Raw genomic sequence first — 22,853 nt, 5'->3', positions numbered from 1 at the left:
CTTAAATCCAGTTTGATTCAAACTTATGAAATTCCATAAATATATCAGAAGCAAGAGCAAGACATGGGATACGTCTTTTCCATGGTGTTCCGCCTTCCTGCCATTGAGGAGCTTGCTGGCCAAAATGGTCGCATCACCGTTCACTCCCACTGGCTGCAGATCAGAACAGCAAACATCTGCAAACAATCGCTTACAATTTTTACGTGGAAACACAGGTTAGGTATGAGCTGAACTATATTACACAATAAGCACAGGAACCTACTCCTTGTCTTCCGTAAGACTGTGTTGATGTGATAACTGGCCTGTGGCAACTCCCCACGTGTGTGCTCTTAGCATGTGCTCAATCCGTTATCAGTTGAAGTGGATGAAGCTCTGTCTTGTGGCACGTGAACCAAACCTTTCTTTTTTTTAATAGCAAACTTTATATTATTTACTAGACTCCCCCTCCCCTCTTTAGACCAGAGGAGGTAATGTGCTGAATTGGAAAGATTGATTTTGGTAGGAAGAATACTAGAAAGAGGTGGGGGTTATTCTTTACTGAATTTCAGGTCTTTAAAATGAATTTTCTTTTCACAATATCTCCATCAGAACACCTAGCACCTTTAATGCGCTAAAATGTAAATACTCTTTTAAAGTAGGTGTTCCTTGAGAATGTAAATGTTTTAAATGTCAAGCATCTAGCTTCTAGGAAATCCAGTTGAAAGAGATTTTATCCTAAACTTTTGAAACCCTCGGGATTTTTTTTGTTTTCTGAAACAAAGTTGGGGTACTCAGTCTCCAGCATTTTCTCAGAAGTAACTATTTTAAATACTTTGTCGAAAGCACTTTAAACATCCTCTCCCCCATACTGCTGGGTTTTAATCACTTATTGTAGTACTGAGGCATGTGCAACTGGTAACAGGTATCCTGAACACCTCTAGTGGACTTACCATCAGCTCTGCAAAAGGCAACAGCAGATTGCCTGTTACTATTTGGTTACATACTTCAAAGACTACAGCTTTGGTAGAATAGGAAGGGGAGTAAAGATGGGCAAATTAGCCTGAGTCTCATTTTTGAATTGCTTGAAAAGACACAGCTCACTCCTGTGGTACCGCATAAAGGCGTATGCGCAGAGATTCTAAGCAGGAAAATAAGTATGATGTGATGATGTGTAGTAATGCTAAATTATAATAGGATTTTTCTAAAATGTTAAACAGGTTAAAGGTGGGTGTTTGGTTAAAAAGAATAATATAAAAGATTATGTAGTCATTTTTATACTCTTATGGAAATCTATTGTTGATTCCCTATAAGCGGTGCTAAATAGCGGTCTGATTTTATGTCCTTTTCTAAGAACTGTTTTTTGTTTTTTTTTTTCCCCTTATAATGAATGTTATTGTTCATAAATAAAGCATTCAATTATTTTGGACTAATTCATATTTTTTTTGCAGTACTCAAGGTCTAGGAGAAATTATATCCCAACAGCCAAAAATACCACTACTAGTTCCACTTCCCTTTCACCCATAAACCTACCCTTACAATGTGAAAATTAACATGTGACAAGTTTCAGCTGAAACCTTTGTAGTTCTTGCACAGAGCACTTGTACCACCACTACTCACCATTACTCTGACCTTACTGCAACTTTTCGGTACTTAAAGAGGGCTTATAAAAAAGTTGGAGAGCAACTTTTTTTCTTAATCAAATAAAGAAGGAAAAAGGGGAATGGTTTTAAACTAAAAGAGGGGAGATTTAGATTAGAGGTTTAGGAGGAAGTTGTTCACTTAGAGGGTGGTGAGGCACTGGCACAGGTTGCCCAGAGAGGTTGCCCCATCACTGGAGGTGTTCAAGGCCAGGTTCAATGGGGCCCTGGGCAACCTGATCTAGTAGGTGACATCCCTGCCTATGGCATGGGGGTTGGAACGAAACCTTTAAGGTGCCTTTCAACCTGAGCCCTTCAATGATTCCTTTCTTACTGTGAAGTATTGTTTAGCTTGTCACAGAAGTTTTTAATAGATCTTTATTTTTTTGCAGTATTTGTATACTTTAGTAGTAACTTTCTACTGGAGGATGTTTACAGAAGCAGTTGTCATTCCCTAAGGATAAAAAGTCTATTAAGATTATTTATAAATATATATTTAAATTGAACATGTCCCATGATCTGGTGAATATGTACCTTTTACATATAACCGAATATTAAATGCCATTGTAACATTTCAAAAGCTCCCTCCTCCATGAGCTCTGAGATACTAAGGAAAAAAAACTCTGACCTGTAGTCATCCAATAAGGATGACCCCCCCACACACCTGTATAACAGAATAACAAGTCATATACAACTTGTTACTTGTATAATATATGTTACTTTCGTAACTTGTTACTTGTATAAGTAACCTGTTACTTGTATAACAAGTAACAAGACTTATTCAAACTTGATCTTTTAAAATCAGAGCATAATCGAAGACTGTGGAATTCTTACCTGCCTTCACATTACAGTAATTCGCAATAATGCATCTTTAATTCCTAATAAGTTGTGCAACAAGCAGAAAAAACATAGAATGCTTCAAAAATTGCAGTATAACCTGTCAACTTTATGATTCTTCTGTGTACAGTGGTATGAAATTGGGCACAACAATGAACCTTTTTTTAAAAAAATTGAACCTTTAAAAAATATATTGTCAGAGTATAGCAACTATACATACTTATCTAGAACTCCTTTGTTTAGAAAGGCTTTAGTCATGATCTGCAGCACTGTCTCCAGGGCAATTTGAAGACAAATCTTCAGAATCTATGGAATAAGCAGAGAAAAAGTGAGCAGTTAATTCCACTGAAAGAAAATGAAAAAAAGTTGCTAGAATTATTTGAAGAAACTGTACAAAACAGGTTAAATAGAATTCAAGGTTTGCAAGTTATTAATTCTAAACTGTGTTTTAAAAAACTGGACATAAATAACAACATAATAAATAAATAAAAAGCAACACAAATTCTACCCTCTCTTGTGCAATGAAGTTAGATGTGTTATAATTGTTCCAGAAACACCTGCAAGCTTTTTTTTTTTTTGACTTTTAATATCTGACGTTTGTTTTCTCAAAACAAAATGAATATTAATACCAATTCAAATTAAGTGCCAGCATGTACTTTTTGTGCATGTAAACAACTTACAGTTGGCTTACAATGAAAACCCACCAAGCTTTTTGCAAAACAGTATCTTGGAACGAAAATCCCTTATGTATATTTAAAAGACTTTAGTAAGAGAAACAAAAAGTATATATTCTGACAGAAGTATTAATGTTTCTCCCAGAAAACTTTGTACCCTGGACGAGGGGTAAGCACACAGCTACCAGACTACATCATGACAGCTTCTCATAAGCCAGGTTGCAGAACAGAAGACAAAGCCATTCAGATGGCACGTGCGGGCTGTTGAGAGCTCTCTTAGGAAAGTGTCTCTGGTAATGCTGAAGCTACCTAGTATCAACCATCTGCATTATAGTAAAGGGAAGATGTCTGATGAAATAAGGTTAGACCCAATATCAAAAAGTTGATAGCCTTTGATTCTGGACCTCAGAAAAGGAGAATTGACTATAAAGAACAGAAGCATAGGCATAGTTTGTATAGCACTGTCCTTGACGAAAGCATGCAACAGGGTAAAGAGTGAATATATATTGCATTACTCGAGTCTAGCTGCGTAAGCGAAGTAAAACACATACATGGCAGGTTTACTCTCACCTTCGTAGGTGGTTCCACACCAAATGCAATAAAAGTGTTCTTCTCTTAAATATGCAGTCAGGAGTTGTAGCTTTTCTGATGCCTATAGGTAGGTACAAGGATGCAATGAGTAGGGGCTTACATGATGTAAAATGGTTTGAGCTGCTGGTTTTGCTAAAACAGATTGTTTAACCTTTTTCTTTAGAAAAGCTGTTGTAACTCAGTAAGGCATGAAGTCACCCAAATTGTTGTACCTACAGCAAAGGAATCCAGGATCTCTGGAAAGTTAATGGCTGCTGTTTGCTCATTATTCTTTCCAGCTACAAAACCTGCACTGAAGATACAGCCGATTACCTAGCTACCTTATATCAACTGTATGATACTTTCTGATGGAATTTTTCACACTTCATCTCTGCAAATCAAATATGTTAAGCTAACAACAGTGGTGTAATCTAGTTCTCAGAAAACATTAAAGACATTAAAAAACATTTCTCTAAAGATTAGCTTCAAAAGAGATAAGCAATAAAATATAAAACATTAAAACTGATTTATCATATAATTGTTTTAAAAATGACGGCTTTAAGATGGCAAAGAGATCATTTACTACAGCTTTGAAAATGACGAATACATACTTTAAGGGAACATTAAAGGGAACACAATTTCATTGTGAATCGAGCCATGCATTTAGCTGTGAAGCTTACACTTAAGTCTGAGCTTGTGCATTCATCATCCTTGTCCTCTTCATCCTTCTTGTCTTCCTCTTCAGGTTCTAGCCAATACCAAGTCTCCTTGGGAACATCAATATCCTTAAATAATGAAGGATTTAAACGGAAATTAACTTTAATTTATTAATAATTACTTTGTAGCCTATATCTTTATACTTTAAACTTCCTTCCAACACAGAGAAATGTGTCTTACTTTCTGCATATCTAATTGCTGGCAGGCCCTCTGGCTTTTTCGAAGGTCTCCTTCCATCTTACGTTCTTCTTGTTTGTTTTTGAACCTTACTCTGTTAAGAAAAAGTAGATAGGTAAAATAAGCAGGAAGACAAACAGTAAAATGTGTTACAGTCAACAGCTTTTCTAAAATAGAAAATGTGCTAAGATTCTAGCTATACCAATCCCTCCAACTGCCAAATGCAGACCAGAGAAGACCACGCTAACCAGAACAATGTTGAAGTTAACAAGTCCCTTCTAACATCATTTTTGGAGGAGCAACATGTATTTTTTTTTTTTTTTTGAAATAAACCTTTCAGTTACCTCTTCAGGACACAGCTTTTGATGATAATTACCCTTCGCGTACTGTTTTTCCACCAGGTTTCCGTAATACATGAAAAAATGGTTCATGAAACATTTGCAGAGAAGATTTTAATCTTATCTAGTCTTTCTTTCTCCACATATAAACAAGCAAACAAGGAGAAAAAAAATATATATTAAAACCCCCAAAGTTTACCCTGAGTTTTAGTTTGTTGCAACCCAAAACCACTGCAGCAATGCTGCTCTGGATTATCCATGAGCTTTATATTGAAAAAGATGACGTGGTTCTTTGACTTAAAAAGTTGCAAGTTATTTGAGAATTAGCATATGTACTGTTCACATTGCTGAATCTTTTATTTTTTTTACGTACTTTTAGCAGTACAGTGTTACAGTGTTCACCTGCTCTTGCTTGTCTTATATTTCAACTCGTACCTCCCATTCAAACAACATGCAGAATTAGTAACACACTAACAGAAGAGCCAAACTTAACATATAAAAAAGAACAACCTTATAGGCACTGCTTGGGGTATCATTTACGTAATTTTACCTGAATTGATCTGCAGCTTGTTCATTTGCTTGTTTTTTCATATGGAGTTTTTGTCTATAGTTTTCTAGTTTTTCTTCAGCTTTTCGCTTTTTGAATTCCTCATGACCAAGCCCGCTTCTGCCTATGTAAGTTCAAAACATGAATGTAAGCATCTGAGAAGCTCTGATACCTAACTAAGTAAATTAGGAAGCATCACAAACCTGTTTTTATGTTCAGAGGAATAGGTTCAACAATGCCTTCTCCTGTGAAAAGGAAAAATAGGCCGATTTAAAAAAAAACAGGTCTTTCTCAAACTATGGTTTGCGTGGTATATTCAAACAGGCAAGCTGATTTTGCCATTAAATATGTAAATTTTATTGCAATTCTGTTTTCTGGAAATTGAAAAAACTCTTATTGATATACATTTAGTGCACTACAAATAACCTAGCTGAGCTGCAACCTCCTTTCTTTTTTCCCTTGTCTGCGGAATTGCTGGATGCTTTCTTCAGAACACTACCCAACGGAAAGAAAATGATGTCAATTTGATAGGTACAGCATACCTGTGATGAAGATTGCTTTGCTACAGTCTTCTGTGGCATTTTTTTATTTGAGAATTTCACAGCTTGATAAAGATGAAGTACAACAAGAATCTGTCTGGGCCACTTCAGTTACTGATCATCTGCTAGAGATGCACTGAACTGGCATAACAATTACTGATGTTTTCCTTCACTAATTTTATCTGTCAAGACTTCATGCTAAGTACTGTTTCTTTTCCAAAATACAGCGATAAATTCAAAGAAGGGGCTGACTTTTTTTGAGCAGTGAGCTTTCCAAGACCATCAAATCAACTTCTTAGTGCAATTCCTGTAGACATGCACATACTGAAATGCATTTAGCAAGCAGCAAGTACTGCTGCTTCCCTCACATCTCTCAACAGTCATTTTTGTTTTAGAAATTTGCTTTTTTTTTTTTTTTTCCTGTCACAACATGACAGTAATGGTAGGGCTCTTAGAGAGGCATTTATTGACCCCATCTATAAGTGAAGCAGCAGATGCAGTCCATAAAATATAAGGGTACACCTGAAAGCAGCACGCAGGTCTAGACAGTGACAAACTTACCACTTTTGCCAAGGGCCTGGCCACTCTTGTAGCCCATCTTCTGCAGCAGGGCAAAGCCTTTGTTCTCGTTGCCCAACGCACTCTTCAACACCAGGTCACGCCGCTCTTTTTCTTCCTCTTTTACACTCTTCTGTCGGTTCCTCTCGTTGGCTTCTTTTTGCTTTTCTTCCTTCTGAAGAGCCTCTTTCACCCGGCGCACCATGGGCAAGCCTGGCCTCACATCCTGTCTACGAATTAATACCCCCTGCAAATATTAGCTCATTGTTTATTCTTTTTACATTTATAATCATTTAAGAAGGAAAAAAAATAAAATAAAAAAAAGGCGGATACTTACTTAATAAACAAATCAGACATATAATCCTCCTCTTCATCCTCCCCCATGGCCAGCTCGCATGCCCTGCTCAGCCCCTTTCCCCAAACACCTCACAACCCCCACGCTGCCCGGTACGAGGCTGAGGGGAGCCCCCCGGCCCTCCACACCTCCCCGGCCACCCAAACGCCCACCTCAGCCCGGCGCCTGCGTGCGGCCGCCCCTTCCCTTCCCCTTCCCTCCCTTCCTTTCCCTTCCCTTCCCCGCCCCGGCCCGGCCGCTGGCGCCTGCGCTGCGGCCGCTTCCTGCCGGAGCTGCGCTGCCCGCTGAGGGTGAGGGGGGCCGGGCTGGGGCCGGGGCCGGGGCCGGGGCGGTTGCAGCGGCCCCGCTCGGGGCTCGTTGCCCCGGGGGCTGGGTCCCCTGGCTCGGCGGCCCGGGTGAGCCCCGGCTTGGGGCTGAGCGCTTCTCGGGAGGGCTTTCTGGCACGGTTGTGGGGTTAATGCCTGCTTTGCTCCGGTGTAGCGGAGCCCCGGGGGCGGTAACGGGGGCGCGGTGCCCCCTGCGCGGGTTGGAAGGTGGTGGGCAGGCTTATGGGGGCTCCCAAGCAAGGCTCTGGTGGTCGTAGGTGGCCTGGGGAGAGCCCAGCTGAGGGCTTCGAGGCCCTTCAGCCCCCTGAATGTCGTGTAATTCATCCTACATCGGATCCTGTGCGCCTCGGTGGCACGGCTGAATGTGTGCCTGCGTGCAGGGTGGGGAGCTAGGGCTTGTGGTCCCTAAATCCAGCAGGCGAAGAGATAAGGGATTCATGGATGAGGGATTCAGGACTCTAAAGGCCAGGGAGAAACCACAACTTTTGGCTGGGGAGGAAAGGGAGCAAGGAGCTGTTGGGTCAGACTTGCTCTCTGGAGAGCCTTAGTGCTGCCACTGCTCACTGCGCTTCCCTCTGCTCTCCTTTTGAGGAGTTTTGGGCAGCCAAAATACCTGTGTACCTGTGTACCTTAGCGATAGGGAAGACCTCTGAATTCTTTGCAACGTTTTAAAAAAATAATGATCCAGCAAAAGTGTTTGTGAGGTATCAGCAGGAGGGCAGAACATACTTCTGTACGTGGCCATTCCACCTTTGCTGATCTGCCCCTGGTGATGTAAGTAACAAAAAAACACCACGAAATACGGTACCGAGGGGCAGGGAGCCAGGTTGGTGTTACAGGCACTGTGCTGTGCTAGTTCCTAAAAATTCAGTGCTCGCAGGTGAGTTTAGAACCCCATTACGGTTGTGATATCGGTGTGTCACCCTTCCCTACTGTCTAATGGGGAGCTGATTTATAAACAAGTAAAGTTATTTAATTTAATTCATTTCACTTTAAGAATTTGTTGGGTTTGACCTCAAAGGAGGAAGCAGGGGAGAGCACAGTAAACACCCTGAGAGTACGGGCAGAGCGGTGCAGCTGTAGGAGGATAGCCATGGGGAGGTACGGTGCTGCTTGTTTGATTTGTCTTTCTTGTTCTACCTGAGATCCAAGTCTTAGCATCGCTAAACTCAGGTTTTGGGTTTGGTGTGATGATTTTTTTTATATATATATTTTTTTTTTATTTGAGGGGGAGGGTATTTTTGCAGAAGATGGTTGACTCGGTTGACTTTTTGTTTTGTTTTGTTTTTTTAGATATTTCCCCCTCCCTCCCACCCATCAGGTCTGCATTAAACAGCTCCGCTTGCTTTTAAATGTAGTTTGCTGAAGGTGATGTTGCCTGCAGGGTGCTTGCTTATGCCAGTGGTGTGCTTTTGGTGGTGCTTTGCTGCTGCCCCCCAGTCAGTGAGCAGGGTCTCAGTGTTGGATGTGTGGTGCTTTGCCTCTAGGGGAGGCGCGCAGTCCTTTGGCTGCTGCCTGTGCTCCAGGCTGCTCTGTTTCAGAGGTGCATTTGTCCACCCTGTAAAGCAAGGCCAGGGGGCTCTGGGAAGTCTTAGATCAGTGATCCCAAATGCTGTCACAGTTCCTGCCTCTCCCAGATTTGTGAGGGATGGGAAATCCTATTTATCCTTTCCACCCCTTGCTCTTCTTGGAGTTAAATATTTTGGGCCACCCTAGAATATCAGCTGCAAAACTGCATTAGGCCACAGAGTTATATCTGCTGTGCGATTTTACTGACTAACATGTTGGTAGGTTATCCTGTGATGTTTAGTGATGCATTCTGAACCAGCACAGATGAGTCTTACTTCTAGAAAACATGTTTCTGTGTTCCTTAATGTGGTGCTGCTGTTCGCATATGTCCCTTCTGTAGCTCTGTTGTGCTCTGGAACTATGTTTGGTAGCGTGCAAGCCTCGTGCTGTGCTATTTCTGTGGAGCCCACACTTTGTGTCTCGGGGCATGCACACGTTCTTCAGAAAAGAGAATCATTCGCTTGTTCCTGAAAGCAGAAGACGCTGATTCTGCATTAGTGCTCGTAAGGGGGTCGTCTCCTTCTCGCCTTGTCTGTTGAAGATGTTGAGGAGGTGTCCAGGTTCGTGTTTCAGCTTCAGGAATGGGGTCAAGAGTCTTGATTAGGGACAGTTCTTACTCTGTTTTGTGTGAGAGGAGGCAGTGAGATGACTCCTTTAGCTCTTTTGTGTTGCTTTTTTTTTTTTTCCTTTAGGCAGTGACTTTGGTATATTTTTCCCGGCTCAGAATTTACACCTTTTAGTTGTCTGTAGGTGCTCTTTTTGCTGTTAGCAGCTCTGATCCATGAAGTACTGATGAATGTACTTGGTTGTAAAGCCAATGTCATCTGATGTATGTCATCTTCATATTTTCATGTGATTTTCAAAGCTCTATGTTGTTCTACTATACTTCATACTAATACTACAATTTTTATTTCAGAGTCACTACAATCTATGATAAAAGCAGAATTTGACCAGTAATGGAGCTGGCTCATAGTTTGTTGCTGAATGAGGAAGCGCTAGCACAGATCACAGAAGCAAAGAGGCCCGTCTTTATCTTTGAATGGTTAAGATTTTTGGATAAAGTGCTGGTAGCTGCTAACAAGGTAAGTGGTGTTTTTTTTCCTTTGTCTAAAACATGTATTGATTTTAATATAGAGAAAGCGAATAGATAATATTCAGATAACTGTCTGATCATAACTGTCTGATCCCAGATTCAGCCTCCATTTTAGTTTGTTGCTTTGAAGTGTTTAATTGTAGGCAGTCAGAGTGACTCTTGCATAAACCATTTAGTTTGGTTCCTTTTCTAAAGTGTCATAAAGTGTCATAAGGTGAAACCTTCCCTTCTGGTGTAGGGATTCTTGATGGTAAAGGGGATTAAAAGATGTTCTGTGCAGGTAATACTGTAATTTTAGTAAGTCATTTAAAGAATGTAAAAATTACTTAAAGTAACGTCCAATTCTGATCATTTAGCATCTGTCTCTGCTGTTACTGGGTGTATCTAAAGCCTCTCTGAATTATGGGGAAGTGAGAGTGGTATAAAGTTTACTTCAGTCTCTTGTATTTTTGCTGGGTGTTGTTTGAAACAAGACTTACTGTGTTAATTTTTGGTCCGTTAACAGACAGATGTCAAGGAAAAGCAGAAGAAACTAGTAGAACAGCTAACAGGACTCATCAGCAGTTCCCCAGGGCCACCTACGCGAAAACTGCTAGCAAAAAATCTGGCTGCTCTCTACAGCATTGGGGACACATTTACTGTTTTTCAGACACTTGACAAGTGTAATGATATCATCAAGAGCAAAGATGACACGGCAGCCTACCTGCCCACAAAACTGTACGTTCAGTATTACTGGGGAAAGGGGAATGATTTTTTTAAGCAAAGTGGTCATGGATGTTACAGAAAAATCTGCCTGTATATGTGCATGTTTACTTATATTGTTCATGCTTTGGTGGAGTTTATATATGATTGGTGTAGCAGGAAAAAAGAGCAATATGGAGGTTGTGGAGGGCAGGATTTGAAGGTGACAGATACACTTCTGTCTGAAAGTTCGATACTTTCCTCTAGGCAGAGGAGTATCTTATGTTTCTTCACGTGCTTATGCAGTGGAGAGGATGGCAGTAGTTATGTAACGTATAAATAATGCAGTGAAGCAATTCCACCAGTTTTATTGGTGATTGAGCCCAAGTACCCAATTTATGATAGAGCCTGCAGATCGTCAAGCAGGAGCAATTGCCAAGGGAATTGTAACCAAGTGTAGAAGCTTCCCCCCACCTCGAGCATTGCTTGCTTCCATTCCCCTGTCGTAATGTACTGCTTAAGTCTCTCAGAGTCTGTACGCTTGGATGTGGGCGTGCATGTAGATGTGATCCAGCTTGTCTTCATGTATAGGAGCAGAGTCTCACTGGTAGAAATCTGGTTAATGCCACAAGCAACATCTGTTGAAGCTGCTTTAGGGCCCTACCACCTGTGGGGTATCACGTCATATATTCACGGTGTCTAGCAAACCTCCATTTGGGCTGCCTTCAGGCATTACCATAACGGGGTGTAACGACGAAATTTGAAGTAGTCACCGTTTGTGGTGATACTGTCCTTCTTTCATCTGAAACTGTTGCAACTCTGTGAGAAACACCTGTAAGTAGAATAGGCTTAGTACTGTCACATGCACAGAAATTCATGCTACCTGTTTAAGTGATAATCAAAAAGGTCTTTTTTTTTTTCTATATGGTTTCAAACTTTAGTTTTTCATGTTTGTGTAGAAGAGTTGTGTAGGAGACGTGCCAGTTAAGCAGTAGGCTGTAATCAGTTTGTAACACAGTTTTGAGGGGAAAAAAAAAAATCCAAGAATTTCAGTTTTTTTTTTTTTTTTTTTTTTTTTTTTTTAAAAAAGACTTATTTCTTCATAGTGAAAATGTGCATTTTTTTCAGGATCTGTGTCTGTAACTGCCCTGGAGCAATCTGCATATCCAACTGCACTACACTGCTTCCTAATCAAAAATGTCTGGGAAAGGAAAAAAATGTATATAAGTGTTTTTGGATACAATAATTTTTTCAGGGTGTCCATACGTGTTATTGTGTTAGTGCACTATAACTTAAGATACATAAGTTCTTAGGTTTGAAAAAAAAATCTCTCAGTATCTATGAAAATGTACCAAATATATTAGGGAGTGGGGTGTTTCTAGTTCACAACTTTGTTTACCAAGCACCTGTTAATAGAACACAAAATCCTGGTCTTGCTGAGATTTCAGCATGTACTTGTCTTCTCCAGAATTTCTGTATAGATAATGTAGATCATGTAATAATATCCATTCAAATACATGTATGTCTTTTTTTTTCATAGGGCTGCTGTGGCATGTGTTGGAGCATTTTACGAAAAAATGGGCAGAATGTTGGGTAGTTCTTTTCCAGAAACAGTGAATAATCTCTTAAAATCTCTGAAAAGTGCAGAGGTAAGTTTTGAAATATTTTACATTTGTGGTCTTGGTTCCATTTAGACTATGCTATGTAGAAAAATGCAAATTACTTGTATCAAGGTAAACGTGTAAGTGGATTTGTTCTGCAGAGGGAGGGTTGAGAGTTTTGTTATATGCATAGTATAGTAGTTGCTTTATTGTGGCCTCAGTAATTAAAATTGCGAAATGGTTGTATGTACCATTTGAAGGACTGCATTAGTATTTCCACTTGTGTACCTTGTGTAAATGTTCAATTGTTTAAAAATTAAAAAGAAATACTTAAATTTTTCAACAAAAAAAAATTATGCAGATTGTCAGCAGGATACGTTCTGCCCTGAAAAGAGAGCGTGTATCATCATACTGAGAGAATGTGTTGTGGGTTGTCAGTGGGGCTGATACGACCGAAATAGCTCCGTTTCTTTTGAAATATATGACAGGTTGGAAAGGAGTGCTGATTGTGTAGATCTTGATTCCTGCTTGTCACAGAAAATGTATATGCAGTAATAAACATGAGTAATCCCACTGCTGGAGATAAAGGGGGGACTTATAACAGTGCTGACTATATCAAATAAGTCTGCGTTTTGTCCTGACATTAGTTTTCTTCAGCTGTGCCCTTGTATGCTGTGATATCTATATATACAGATAATTTTTTTTTGTGCCCTCTAACTTTAGGTACCTGCCTGTGTGCAGGTACGGTAAGAATCTGTTGACTGTTTGGGCTTCGCATTCTCTTATATCATTTGCTTGGGGTTTTGTTTATTTGTTTCTTTTTCCTGAGGCTACGGCAGTTGGGACAGAACAGAAGCAACTTATTTTGGGTCAATTTGTTGGACTATTTGGCCTCTTCTTAATTTGTGTGGCACTAGAAGCAGTTCTAGTAAGGTCGTATCTAATGCTTACTGCCATCTCATGCCAGCCAAGTAATGGTTGTACCAGACTTCAGTGAACTGTTAGCAATGCTTACAAAAATATGCATGTACAGAAGTAGGAAAATGCGGAAATATACACCTGGCACTTGATTTAAGTGCTATGTCTGTGTTTTTGCATAAATGCTTCTTATGTGTGCAGTCTCAGGGCCGCAGTGAAATCCTGATGAGCTTACAGAAAGTCTTAAGTGGCCTTGGAGGAGCAGCAGCTTCTTGTCACCGTGATATTTATAAGAATGCCCGCTCTCTGTTGACAGACAGATCTATGGCTGTACGATGTGCAGTGGCCAAGGTGGGTGAATTTCTCCCCCAGTTCTAGAAATTGTTTGTTCTGTGACTGTGAAGTGTCTGCATCTGAACTTTGACCTGTTGCTTATCATGGGAAACTTGACCATTGCTTGGGAGAGATAAGTCCTTACTGGTTAATACCGAAGGCTCAGGCATTTGACTTACTGCTTCACGTGTACTAAGGTACAGTGGTATTGGCTTCCACTCTTGATAAATAAATAATGAAAGAGTAAATTAACTGTGGGTCACAGTAGGAGAGATTTTGAGTAACATAGTTGCTTTTTTTGTGTTTTCCTTTTACTTTTTAATTTGTGTCAACCTATTCCATGATTATTCTGATTGTTCAGATAAGTTTTCAGTTAATTGGGAGTGTGGGGAAAAAAGTCAAGATATTAATATTAAAATACTTGATGAATAAACCTGACAATTACACCAATACCTAGATAAAGGGTAAGAATAGTCTCTATTGGTGCTCAGCAAGTTTTTGTGTTTTTTGTTTTGTTTTTTTTTTTTTCTCTTCCTCCTTCAGTGTCTGCTGGAATTACAAAATGAAGCGGTGTTTATGTGGACAGCTGAACTAGAGAATGTTGCGACGCTGTGCTTTAAAGCTCTGGAAAACTCAAACTATGGCGTGCGAGTTGCAGTGTCAAAGCTTTTGGGGACAGTCATGGCCACAGCACTGATACCAAAACAAGCGACAGGTACGTTCCTTCTAGATTCCATTTCCAAATGGACAAGCTGCATCTTCAATGCCATGTTATGTGACAGTGTTACATTGTTATTCTAGTACACGGACATATATGTAGCTGATTTGTTTGGTTTTATAAACTCTTAGCTTAAAAAAATTAAAGTGTTCAGATTCCCTGTTGTAGTTGGGGGGAAAAAAAAAGTCAAGCTATCAAAATCATTTGGGAAGAGTAGCTTATTTTGCAAGCATAAAAAACAGCTGTTATCTGAAATGTTGTCTAAATTTATGTTGCAAGACAGTTTTGAATTGGTAATAGAGATTTTGAGATGATTGCTTGTGTTGTTTGGAGCTTTAAGATTAAATGATTGCTTTTCTCTTCGCAAAAGTGATGCGGCAGAATGTGAAGAGAGCTACACTTGAGGAAGTCTTGGAACTTATGGCCACTGGATTTCTGCGGGGAGGGTCTGGTTTCCTAAAGAGTGGTGGAGAGATGTTAAAAGTAGGAGGATCTGTCAACAGGGAAGTGCGAGTTGGTGTTACTCAGGTTTGTGATAAGCTTTGTATTCTGTAGTACTTTAGTATCTGTAGTATTTATTTATTTTAAATTAAGTAACATTTGTACATTAACTGTAACTCTTTTAGGATTTATTTGTGGTCTTTATTTGTTTATAATAACTCACAAGGCTAGTTTGGCTCACCTGGTTTGTGGATGTATATATATAGTGTCATTCCTCTAAGATATGTTATTCCTGTTGATTCAAATATGTGCTTAGGAATGTTTATTTGATTTAATCAGTGTGTTTTAGGTGTGATTAGCTTTTAAAAAAAAAAAAAAAATTGAAAAATTAGCATCTTAAAGACTGGCTCCCTGTTTTCATTCTATTTCCTTTTAGACAGGGCATACTTCTCTCCTTTTGTGTGTGCTGGTTCTCCTGGTTGCTGCGTCAAGTTTGCTGCCCTAGCTTGTTAAATTATGTTTCTTCTCTCCATATGTCTTTTCTGAGTAGGTGAAATCTGAATACAGAAGCTTTCCTTTTCTAATAGAGGAAGGTAGCAGCAGCATAACCTCAAATTCAGGCATTCCCAGTCTGACGTGTATTTCAATATGCTGCAGTATCTTAACAGAATTCACTTTTTTTTTTTTAATCCTAGGGTATTTTGTGAAGCCTTTTTTTTTTTTTTTTTTAAGTCGTTTTTTAGGTGAACTTGTCAAAAATGCTCAGTCTTGATCATAAATTAAAACATGTTCATGTTGCTATTTGCATTATTATTATTTAAACACATTTTTAAGAAGAGACATATTTAGAGCAATGTACAGGCCTTGTCATCAAGAGCATTTTGCACTTCAAAGTATACGTAGCAGTATTGGAGCTGCTCTTGGTACTGGAAGCAATTTGGCTTCAAAGGCTTGGCTGATGGGTTGATTCATCCTGCTAAGCCCTATTAAGGTTGCATATAACTGCCCTTGCTATCACTACTGTACTGCAATATGCATGGATATTACTTCAGTTGTTAGGCTCTTGTTTCTGTTTTAATTGGATCTGTATGTAACTTCTGAATTTGCAGGCCTATGTTGTCTTTGTTACAACATTAGGAGGTCAGTGGTTGGAGCGCAACTTTGCTACGTTTTTGTCCCATGTGCTCGATCTGGTCTCCCATCCTCGCGCAACCCAGACCCACGTGGAAGCAGTGTATTCTCGAAGATGCGTGTCCTTTATCCTGAGAGCAACTGTGGGCAGCTTACTGGGGGAGAAAGCACAGATTGCAGCTGCCAAAGATATATGTCAAGCTATTGGTAAACAAATGAAAGCAGTGGGTGAGAAACTTTTTTTTTTTTCTGTATTTGAGAGCTGTTGAAAATCATTGTTGTTACATCATCTCAACCTTTTTTCTTTCTTCTACTGTGAGAAGTAATTTTATTGCTATGGTAAAAAATAATTCATCTGCTTTCTGTTTGAAATTTTTTATCCAAAATGTAAGTTCTACTTAAAAGGTGACTGTGTAAAAGTGTCTTGTTATCCTCTGTCTAGTGGATTTTGGAATTGCATTTGCTTAGAATGCAAGATGGGGAACAGAAGTGTGTTTTTGCGATTAATCTTGGGATAGGTTGTATTGAAAGTTGGGTGGAGTACTGCTGAAGAACATGTAGGTCAGATAACATCCTTGTATATCCCCTGCTAATATCCATGCTGATATCCAGCTGGATTTTATAGGTGACAAATAAAGATGTAATCTGAAAACCGGAATTAGAGAGGATAACTGTGGCCTCTTGAATACGCAATCTCTCATTTTATGAGAGATTACATCATGATTACACATCTCAAAACTATCATTTGTTTCTTATAAAACAGTTAATTTGAGCTAGAGATTGAGAAGGGAAGCTGGAATTGCACAACAGTGCATTTAGCAAACAACTTTTTTTTCTTCTAATGCCACCATCTAATTTGTTTTTAAAATTGATGTTTAATGTATGGAATTGCAATTGTTTTTAAAATTTTTGCAGATTATTCTCTTAACTTTTTTTGGTAGGGAAGGTATGTCTGAAGTTGGAACTTTAATATTTATTGCAGTCGGAACCCTTGTGCTCCCAGGGGAGAGTCTATCAGAAATGATAGTTCTGAGATAAAACGATTGCAGAAATTACTCCTCCTGCCACCTGCTTATCAAAGTTAGAGAGAATTCCATTATGTTTTTGGATGATGGGATGACCTGCTTTTTTTTTTATATATTTTCCAATGAATTTGATAAGTTAGAGGTATTTTTACTTGGTAATGATTGCTTCCCTTCATATAAGGGGGATCTTTTGTTAAATTTATAGTGTAGAAGATACATAAATTTTAAGCTGATATTGAAATCCATTTTCTTAGAAGTGACAGTTGCAGCTTCCTTACCCATCAGGTAAGGAATCCCATCCCTTACTCTGTTGCTCCTGGGACATTGTGCAGGAGAAAAAAACATGAAGTGAGATCTATGAAATTAATTGGATAGCTCTAAGATCATTAATAGTTATGATAATTTTTTAATATTTCTCTGATTTAAATTTTTTTTAAAGTTTTATTCCATATATATTCATGCAAATTCATATACAGAATCTAGATGTGACAAGATTGTGGTCCTAATTACTTCATCTGTAGGTATGTGTGTATACATAGATACAATACACACATGCTGCATGTGGATATGCTTACTTTTGCTGGGTTACAGTATGAATCCTACCTCTTAGTGCAGTGCCATCCACGGCAACTTCTGGGCATGTGTTTTTCATGGACTCTGGATGATTATGTTTGGCTGGTAGCTTTAAAACTTATTTTTCTTCAGGATGCATTTGCTTTGTGAGCTCATGCTACAGGCAAACTTGTGTTTTTATAATAATATTTAGGGTTGATGTTAAAACTCAGTTTTCCCTTCCTATCCTGTATATGTTATATCCTGTATATGTGATTCAAATGGTGGTTAAACGAGATACTTTTCTTTTCTGCAGAAGCAGTTGTGAATGATGCTAACAGTGAAAATAAAGCAGGAGCTGCCGATATAGCTGCAAGCCAGCATGTAATGGTGTGTGCTCTCCAAGAACTGGGTAGTCTGGTTCAGAGTCTGAATGCCACTGCATCTCCTCTTATTCAAGAACCCTCTATAGGTATGCAGGTAAACTTAAATAGGTTGAGATATTTGAGCAGTGGATATGAAATATGATTACAATCTAGTTAAATAGAAAACTAATGTGTAAGAAAGAAATCAATTAAACTGTCATCCCCTGTAGTACTCTCTATAGCTGAGTTTGTCCTGCTCACTGTGTATAGTACCCTAACTTTAGTTTGACAGTTTCAAGTAATTTTTTTGATGGAAGTTTTGCCTAAAGCTCCTTTTCAGGATGAGTAAAATTGTGATTTTTAGCATCAATGAGTTTCCAATAATGGTATTAAAGGAAATAGATTGTTTTACTGTACAAGGTCTGAAATACATGCTTCTGGAAAGCAGTATTTCCTTGATAGATTTTATTTTATTTTTTTAACCTGAAGACTAGGGGCATTTTGTCAGGAGATGAAGCTGTGGATAGTCCCATTTAAAAAGCTTGTTATTTAACCTGAGTTGACCAGGGCTGGTGTGGGATTTTCTTCTTGCTTGTTTTAACATCTGAATCCACATTTGTAATGTGGAACTGTAGTCCTTATTTTTTTATTTTATTTTATTTTTTTTTTGGTTTGTGGATACCCATGTTTTTTTCCAGCGGAACTGCAAGCTAATGCTAATAATACTTCTGGGTTTCCTTAAAGAAAAAGTCAAAGTTATAAAAACTCAAGTACTGCAGTTCTGGCGTTCTTAAATTTCATGTTGCCTGTCTAATATTGATGCAGTTTACATGTTTACGCATGTGAAAAAGCATATTGTAATTTTAAAACTGTAAACTCTTTCCTGTAGGCCTGTTGGAGACAGTAACTTCAGTTCTTCTTCATCCCAGCATGGCTGCTCGACTTGCTGCCGCATGGTGTTTGCGGTGTGTAGCTGTGGCGTTGCCTTTTCAGTTGACTCCGTTTTTAGATAGATGTGCAGAAAGACTCAACAATCTGAAGACTTCCCCTGAAGCTGTTAGTGGCTACAGTTTTGCAATGGCTGCTTTATTAGGTGGTGTGCATCAGTGTCCCTTAGGCATTCCTCATGCTAAAGGAAAGGTGAGATAATTATCTTCAGGTGGGAGTGCACAGAGAGAGCTTTTTTTTTCAAGAAGTAATTGTTTTGCAAAATGTCTAACATAGTAACAAGTTAAAGGGTCATGAAATTGGCCTTGTACCTAGCAAGAGCAATGGTCAGAGTGCTTGTTTGTAGCATTTCAGTTAAAATATTTACCAGCTTTTTTTCCCATCCCTCTTCCAAATTTGCATTCTTGTTGGTCATATTAATGAATAATTACTCAAAAGAATGTTACTGTCTGTATTGTCATGTGCAAAGGCCACTTATCTGTATGAAATGTAACCTGCTCTTTATAGAAGATCAATTTAAATTTTACATAAGATTAGTAAGAATGAATTTGTAGGAGTGGCTTAGTTTATTTTTTTGAAATCCATTTTTATAACATTGCAGATGGTGGTTAGTATTGCTGAGGATCTGTTACGAACTGCTGCACAGAACAGCAGACTTTCCTTGCAACGGACTCAAGCTGGATGGCTTTTACTTGGAGCACTTATGACTTTAGGTTTGTAAAAACAGTTGTATTTGGTTTTGTTATAATGCTTGCCCAACGTTTCTGGTTATCCACTCTAGCAAATAGTTGCTATGTATAATCAGTACAGTGTCTAGTACTAGGGCATTGATACCACTGGAAGCAGTGTTAGTTCATTTGTGTCAGCGGTGATGTTCACGATGCAGAAATACTAGAGTTCATGTAAGCTGAAGGGTAATAGAAGGTGACATAACTTAAAAAAAAAAAAAAATCTACTCTGGTTGTTTTTGCTTTGTTTTGGAAACCTAGCGTTTAGTCATTCTATGAAAAGTACTAATCAGTTCGGTGGTGCACAAGAAACAAACTGCAAATAAAATATAATTAGCCTTTCAATAAGCTGCAAGCATATCATGGGTGAGCAGCAATACTGATTAGGGGTGTTAACAGTTTAAAAGCTATTCAGTTGTCTTTAAAAACAAAACAAAGCAGCCTTATGTATGACTGTTTATATATGCCATCACAGAAATATTGGATGCTATATTTTGACAGGTTATAAAGTGAATTTTATGAATTTTGCAGCAATCTTTTTTTGTTCATTTGTTTCTGGTTTTATAATGGAAAATGTGATAAAGCTTTGATATGTTCTTCAGTATCTTGATCTCTCAGCAAATGCCATTTATGTTTTGTATTCTCTACATCATTCCATTTTTGCCAACATTTTGCTAACAGTGTAGCACTATTTTGCTTGTCCTCCAATATATTTGTAATGCACTTGCATTGGATTTTTTAGAGCTTTTTCAGAAGCTTTCTTTAAATTTGACTGAAAACTATATTTATAGTCAGTAACTGGCATTTATTTTTCTATCATATGAATAAGTTGCAATAGGCTAAAGAGCTTGCCTTCATAACAGTAATATAAAAATAAGACTTGAAAGTCAGAATAAAAAGACAAGTGTCAGCAGTTACATATATGATTCAACATACAGATTTGGCTAGTCCCTATTTTTAGTACTAATATCAACAAACAGACTTACCTTCACTGTATAGAACATTTGTAACCTATGAATGAGAGAACAGTGAAGAATAAAGGAGATTCAAGTAGGGAGATGTAGGAAGAGAAGGGAAGTAAGAGAAAAATAGTTATAAGAGCAGATGCCTTCATGGCAGATTTTTTGTGCTTAGTTTAATACAAATTTTTATTATACAGTCTTCTATTGATTTATTTTTATAAATAGGTCCTTCTGTTGTTCGATATCATCTCCCTAAGATGTTGCTGCTATGGCGAAATGTGTTTCCACGTTCTCTGAAGGAGCTGGAGGCAGAAAAGGCAAGAGGGGATTCTTTCACATGGCAAGTAACATTGGAAGGCCGTGCTGGAGCTCTGTGTGGTAAGAATTTGAAATTTCAGAATTTACAAGCACACAGTAAAACAGAACATGGTCCTAAATATTACAGAGAAATCTGCCTTAGCTTCCCTTCTTTCTCTGAACATGAGTAAGACTTGTCAAATTTTCACCAGGGACCTATTTTTGGTATGTAGTCTTATGAATATGTCACACATTGAATAAATATTTTTAATTGCTGCTTTTTTATATCATCTTAGGATCTGTATGTTGCTTTATACTTCTGAGTAAAATTTTAATTTATATTTTGTTAATAGCTATGAGAAGTTTTGTTGCTCACTGTCCTGAGCTCCTTACTGAGGATGTGATCAGGAAGCTGATGACACCCATAGAATGTGCCATGACAATGATGTCACAGTAAGTAGACAGTTTAAAAAAAAAAAAAAATGTATTTGTGTTATCTTTAGAAGCACACTGTGAGATAAAGAAATGGTCTTTTGAAAAAAAAATAAAAAATATATATCTCAGTACTGAGAGGAAGTTACTGGTTTATTCTTCTGCTGTTTCTGCTTTTTGTTCATGTTTATTTTTACCCAGAGCTGAAATACTAGGACTACTTTCTTTTAATTCATGTTCCCAATTTTTGTTTTCTTAACTGTGTTTTGGATTTTCAGTTAGCTTTTTTAATTTCAGGTTTGCTTCATGTTGAAAAGACAAGAAAGTTAAGTTACTGGTATACTAGATGTTAATCAATAAATATACTTTTACAAAAGGTACTAATTAAAGGATTTGAAGTATTTTACAAAATAAAAGATAAAACACAGGTTGGGCTTCTTTGTTGTTGTTGTTTTCTTTTGTTTAAGCAGCAGTTTAAATTGAAATTTTTTTTTCTCAGAACTATTACTTCCAAGATTTTTTATTTTTATTTTTTTTGAATTATTTCCAAGAATTAGTTATTTGAGTAATGCTGAAGTAACTCATCAGAGTAGTTCGTTGAACACTGTTTTCCTTTTCTGGCTAGTGGCATATCTTCTCAAAAGAAATAAGAAATATTCTTTTCAGTAACTGCAATGTTTCTGTCTGTCTCTGTTTTTGGATTCTGTAGCATTCCATCGGTAATTAAAGCACATGGAGCTCATCTGAAAGCTAGTGCAGCAATGGTCCGTTTAAGACTTTATGATATATTGGCTTTATTACCTCCAAAGACATATGAAGGTATGTGTTTTTTTTTTTGTTTGTTTGTTTTTGTTTTTGACAGTGATTGTTAAAGTAAAAGTTGTACTTTGAATGTCTTTTTTGGTGATATCTTTATTTGACCTGCCACATAGCACTAGGTGGCTGAGTAAAAAGTACACATCTGTCTTTTCCTAAAAGTTTAAAAAAGCAAATTGAGCCCAACCAGACATATATAAAGACTTCTACAGAACTGCAGTTTCAACCAGATATCTGTTTGCTTACTTAAATGTGCAAACATTTATTAATTCATTATGTCTACATGATCATGTGGATGAGCCAGATTTTGCAGAATCTGGATTGTCATCCTGAGGGGGCTGGCCTGATCTGTAGCTGAAATGTTTTGGATAAAAAGCAATAATGATACTTTTTAATGTCTGTTGTCTTAGGATCATTTAATGCACTTCTTCGTGAATTGGTAGCAGAATTTACTTTGACAGACAACTCTGCTAATACAACCACATCACTACTGAGGTCTCTTTGTCATTACGATGACAGTGTTCTTCTTGGCTCTTGGCTGCAGGAAACTGATCATAAGTCAATTGAAGACCAGGTAATGTAAAAACAGAAGAATATAAATACAAAAAAGAAGCAAGTATTGCTATGGGAATCTCTCTTGATAAAGTTTTTCAGATAAGCTACCAGTGTTGACACAATTACCTTTTTTTTTTTTTTTTCTTGTATGGCTCCTGGAAACAAATGGCACACTGGGAACAGTTCATTAATTCATTCACTGTGTTCTCTAGACAAATAACTGTTCTGAGAATTGGCTGGACTGTGCCATCATAAATTTTTGCAGCTCAACTTCTCAGAAATGTCCTGGGTGAGATGGGGAGCTGAAAATGCTGCTTCTGCTGCAGTCTGTTTAATAATGGCAAGACTTCTCAGAAAGCAGCTGCTTGGTCACATTTTAGTTTTTAATCATATCAAAGTCTCAAGAGAAGTTTACTCTTTCCCAACCTTTTAAG

The 22,853-nt window shown here is 38.1% G+C and overlaps 2 protein-coding genes across 5 annotated transcripts in view; one reads left to right on the top strand and one right to left on the bottom strand.

Moving 5' to 3' along the window:
* Positions 1-13: 13 nt before the first annotated feature.
* Positions 14-7,047, bottom strand: GPATCH11 (G-patch domain containing 11). 3 transcript variants are annotated; one of them, XM_084285266.1, is made up of 9 exons: positions 6,911-7,047; positions 6,577-6,803; positions 5,680-5,721; positions 5,480-5,600; positions 4,595-4,685; positions 4,378-4,482; positions 3,698-3,779; positions 2,674-2,759; positions 14-153 (listed from the first exon to the last, which is right to left on the bottom strand). In XM_084285266.1, exons 1-8 carry the CDS (start codon positions 6,955-6,957, stop codon positions 2,704-2,706), a joined length of 771 nt encoding a protein of 256 aa, XP_084141392.1. In that variant the 5' UTR covers positions 6,958-7,047; the 3' UTR covers positions 14-153; positions 2,674-2,703. The 3 variants fall into 3 exon arrangements, with proteins under 3 accessions (XP_084141392.1, XP_084141391.1, XP_084141393.1); XM_084285265.1 differs by having other exon boundaries at positions 37-176; XM_084285267.1 differs by having other exon boundaries at positions 37-176; positions 6,577-6,820; positions 6,911-7,020.
* A 151-nt stretch (positions 7,048-7,198) lies between these two features.
* HEATR5B (HEAT repeat containing 5B) overlaps positions 7,199-22,853 on the top strand; it is a 56,479-nt gene continuing 40,824 nt past the window's right edge. For both annotated transcript variants that reach the window (XM_084285360.1, XM_084285359.1), the window contains exons 1-15: positions 7,199-7,218; positions 9,740-9,905; positions 10,422-10,633; positions 12,138-12,246; positions 13,318-13,467; positions 13,993-14,164; positions 14,538-14,695; positions 15,718-15,967; positions 17,633-17,788; positions 18,571-18,821; positions 19,231-19,342; positions 20,545-20,697; positions 20,970-21,069; positions 21,758-21,867; positions 22,275-22,438. In XM_084285360.1, the coding sequence (XP_084141486.1) occupies positions 9,780-9,905; positions 10,422-10,633; positions 12,138-12,246; positions 13,318-13,467; positions 13,993-14,164; positions 14,538-14,695; positions 15,718-15,967; positions 17,633-17,788; positions 18,571-18,821; positions 19,231-19,342; positions 20,545-20,697; positions 20,970-21,069; positions 21,758-21,867; positions 22,275-22,438 (2,223 nt within the window). In that variant the 5' untranslated portion in view covers positions 7,199-7,218; positions 9,740-9,779. The remainder of the gene's footprint in view (positions 7,219-9,739; positions 9,906-10,421; positions 10,634-12,137; positions 12,247-13,317; positions 13,468-13,992; positions 14,165-14,537; positions 14,696-15,717; positions 15,968-17,632; positions 17,789-18,570; positions 18,822-19,230; positions 19,343-20,544; positions 20,698-20,969; positions 21,070-21,757; positions 21,868-22,274; positions 22,439-22,853) is intronic.

This window comes from Netta rufina (assembly GCF_964035555.1).
Source record: "Netta rufina genome assembly, chromosome: 3".
NCBI lineage: Eukaryota > Metazoa > Chordata > Aves > Anseriformes > Anatidae > Netta > Netta rufina.
Note: the sequence above shows the minus strand (reverse complement) of the source record. Positions and strands in the feature narration are given on the sequence as shown.

Bases quoted from the DNA above. Each gene is read 5' to 3' on its own strand.
- GPATCH11 (XM_084285266.1), bottom strand. From the start codon at position 6,957: ATGGGGGAGGATGAAGAGGAGGATTATATGTCTGATTTGTTTATTAA. The intron at 6,804-6,910 runs GTAAGTATCCGC...ATTAATTCGTAG, and splicing joins ATGTCTGATTTGTTTATTAA to ACAGGATGTGAGGCCAGGCT. The intron at 2,760-3,697 runs GTGAGAGTAAAC...CTTATTCCATAG, and splicing joins GTGTGGAACCACCTACGAAG to ATTCTGAAGATTTGTCTTCA.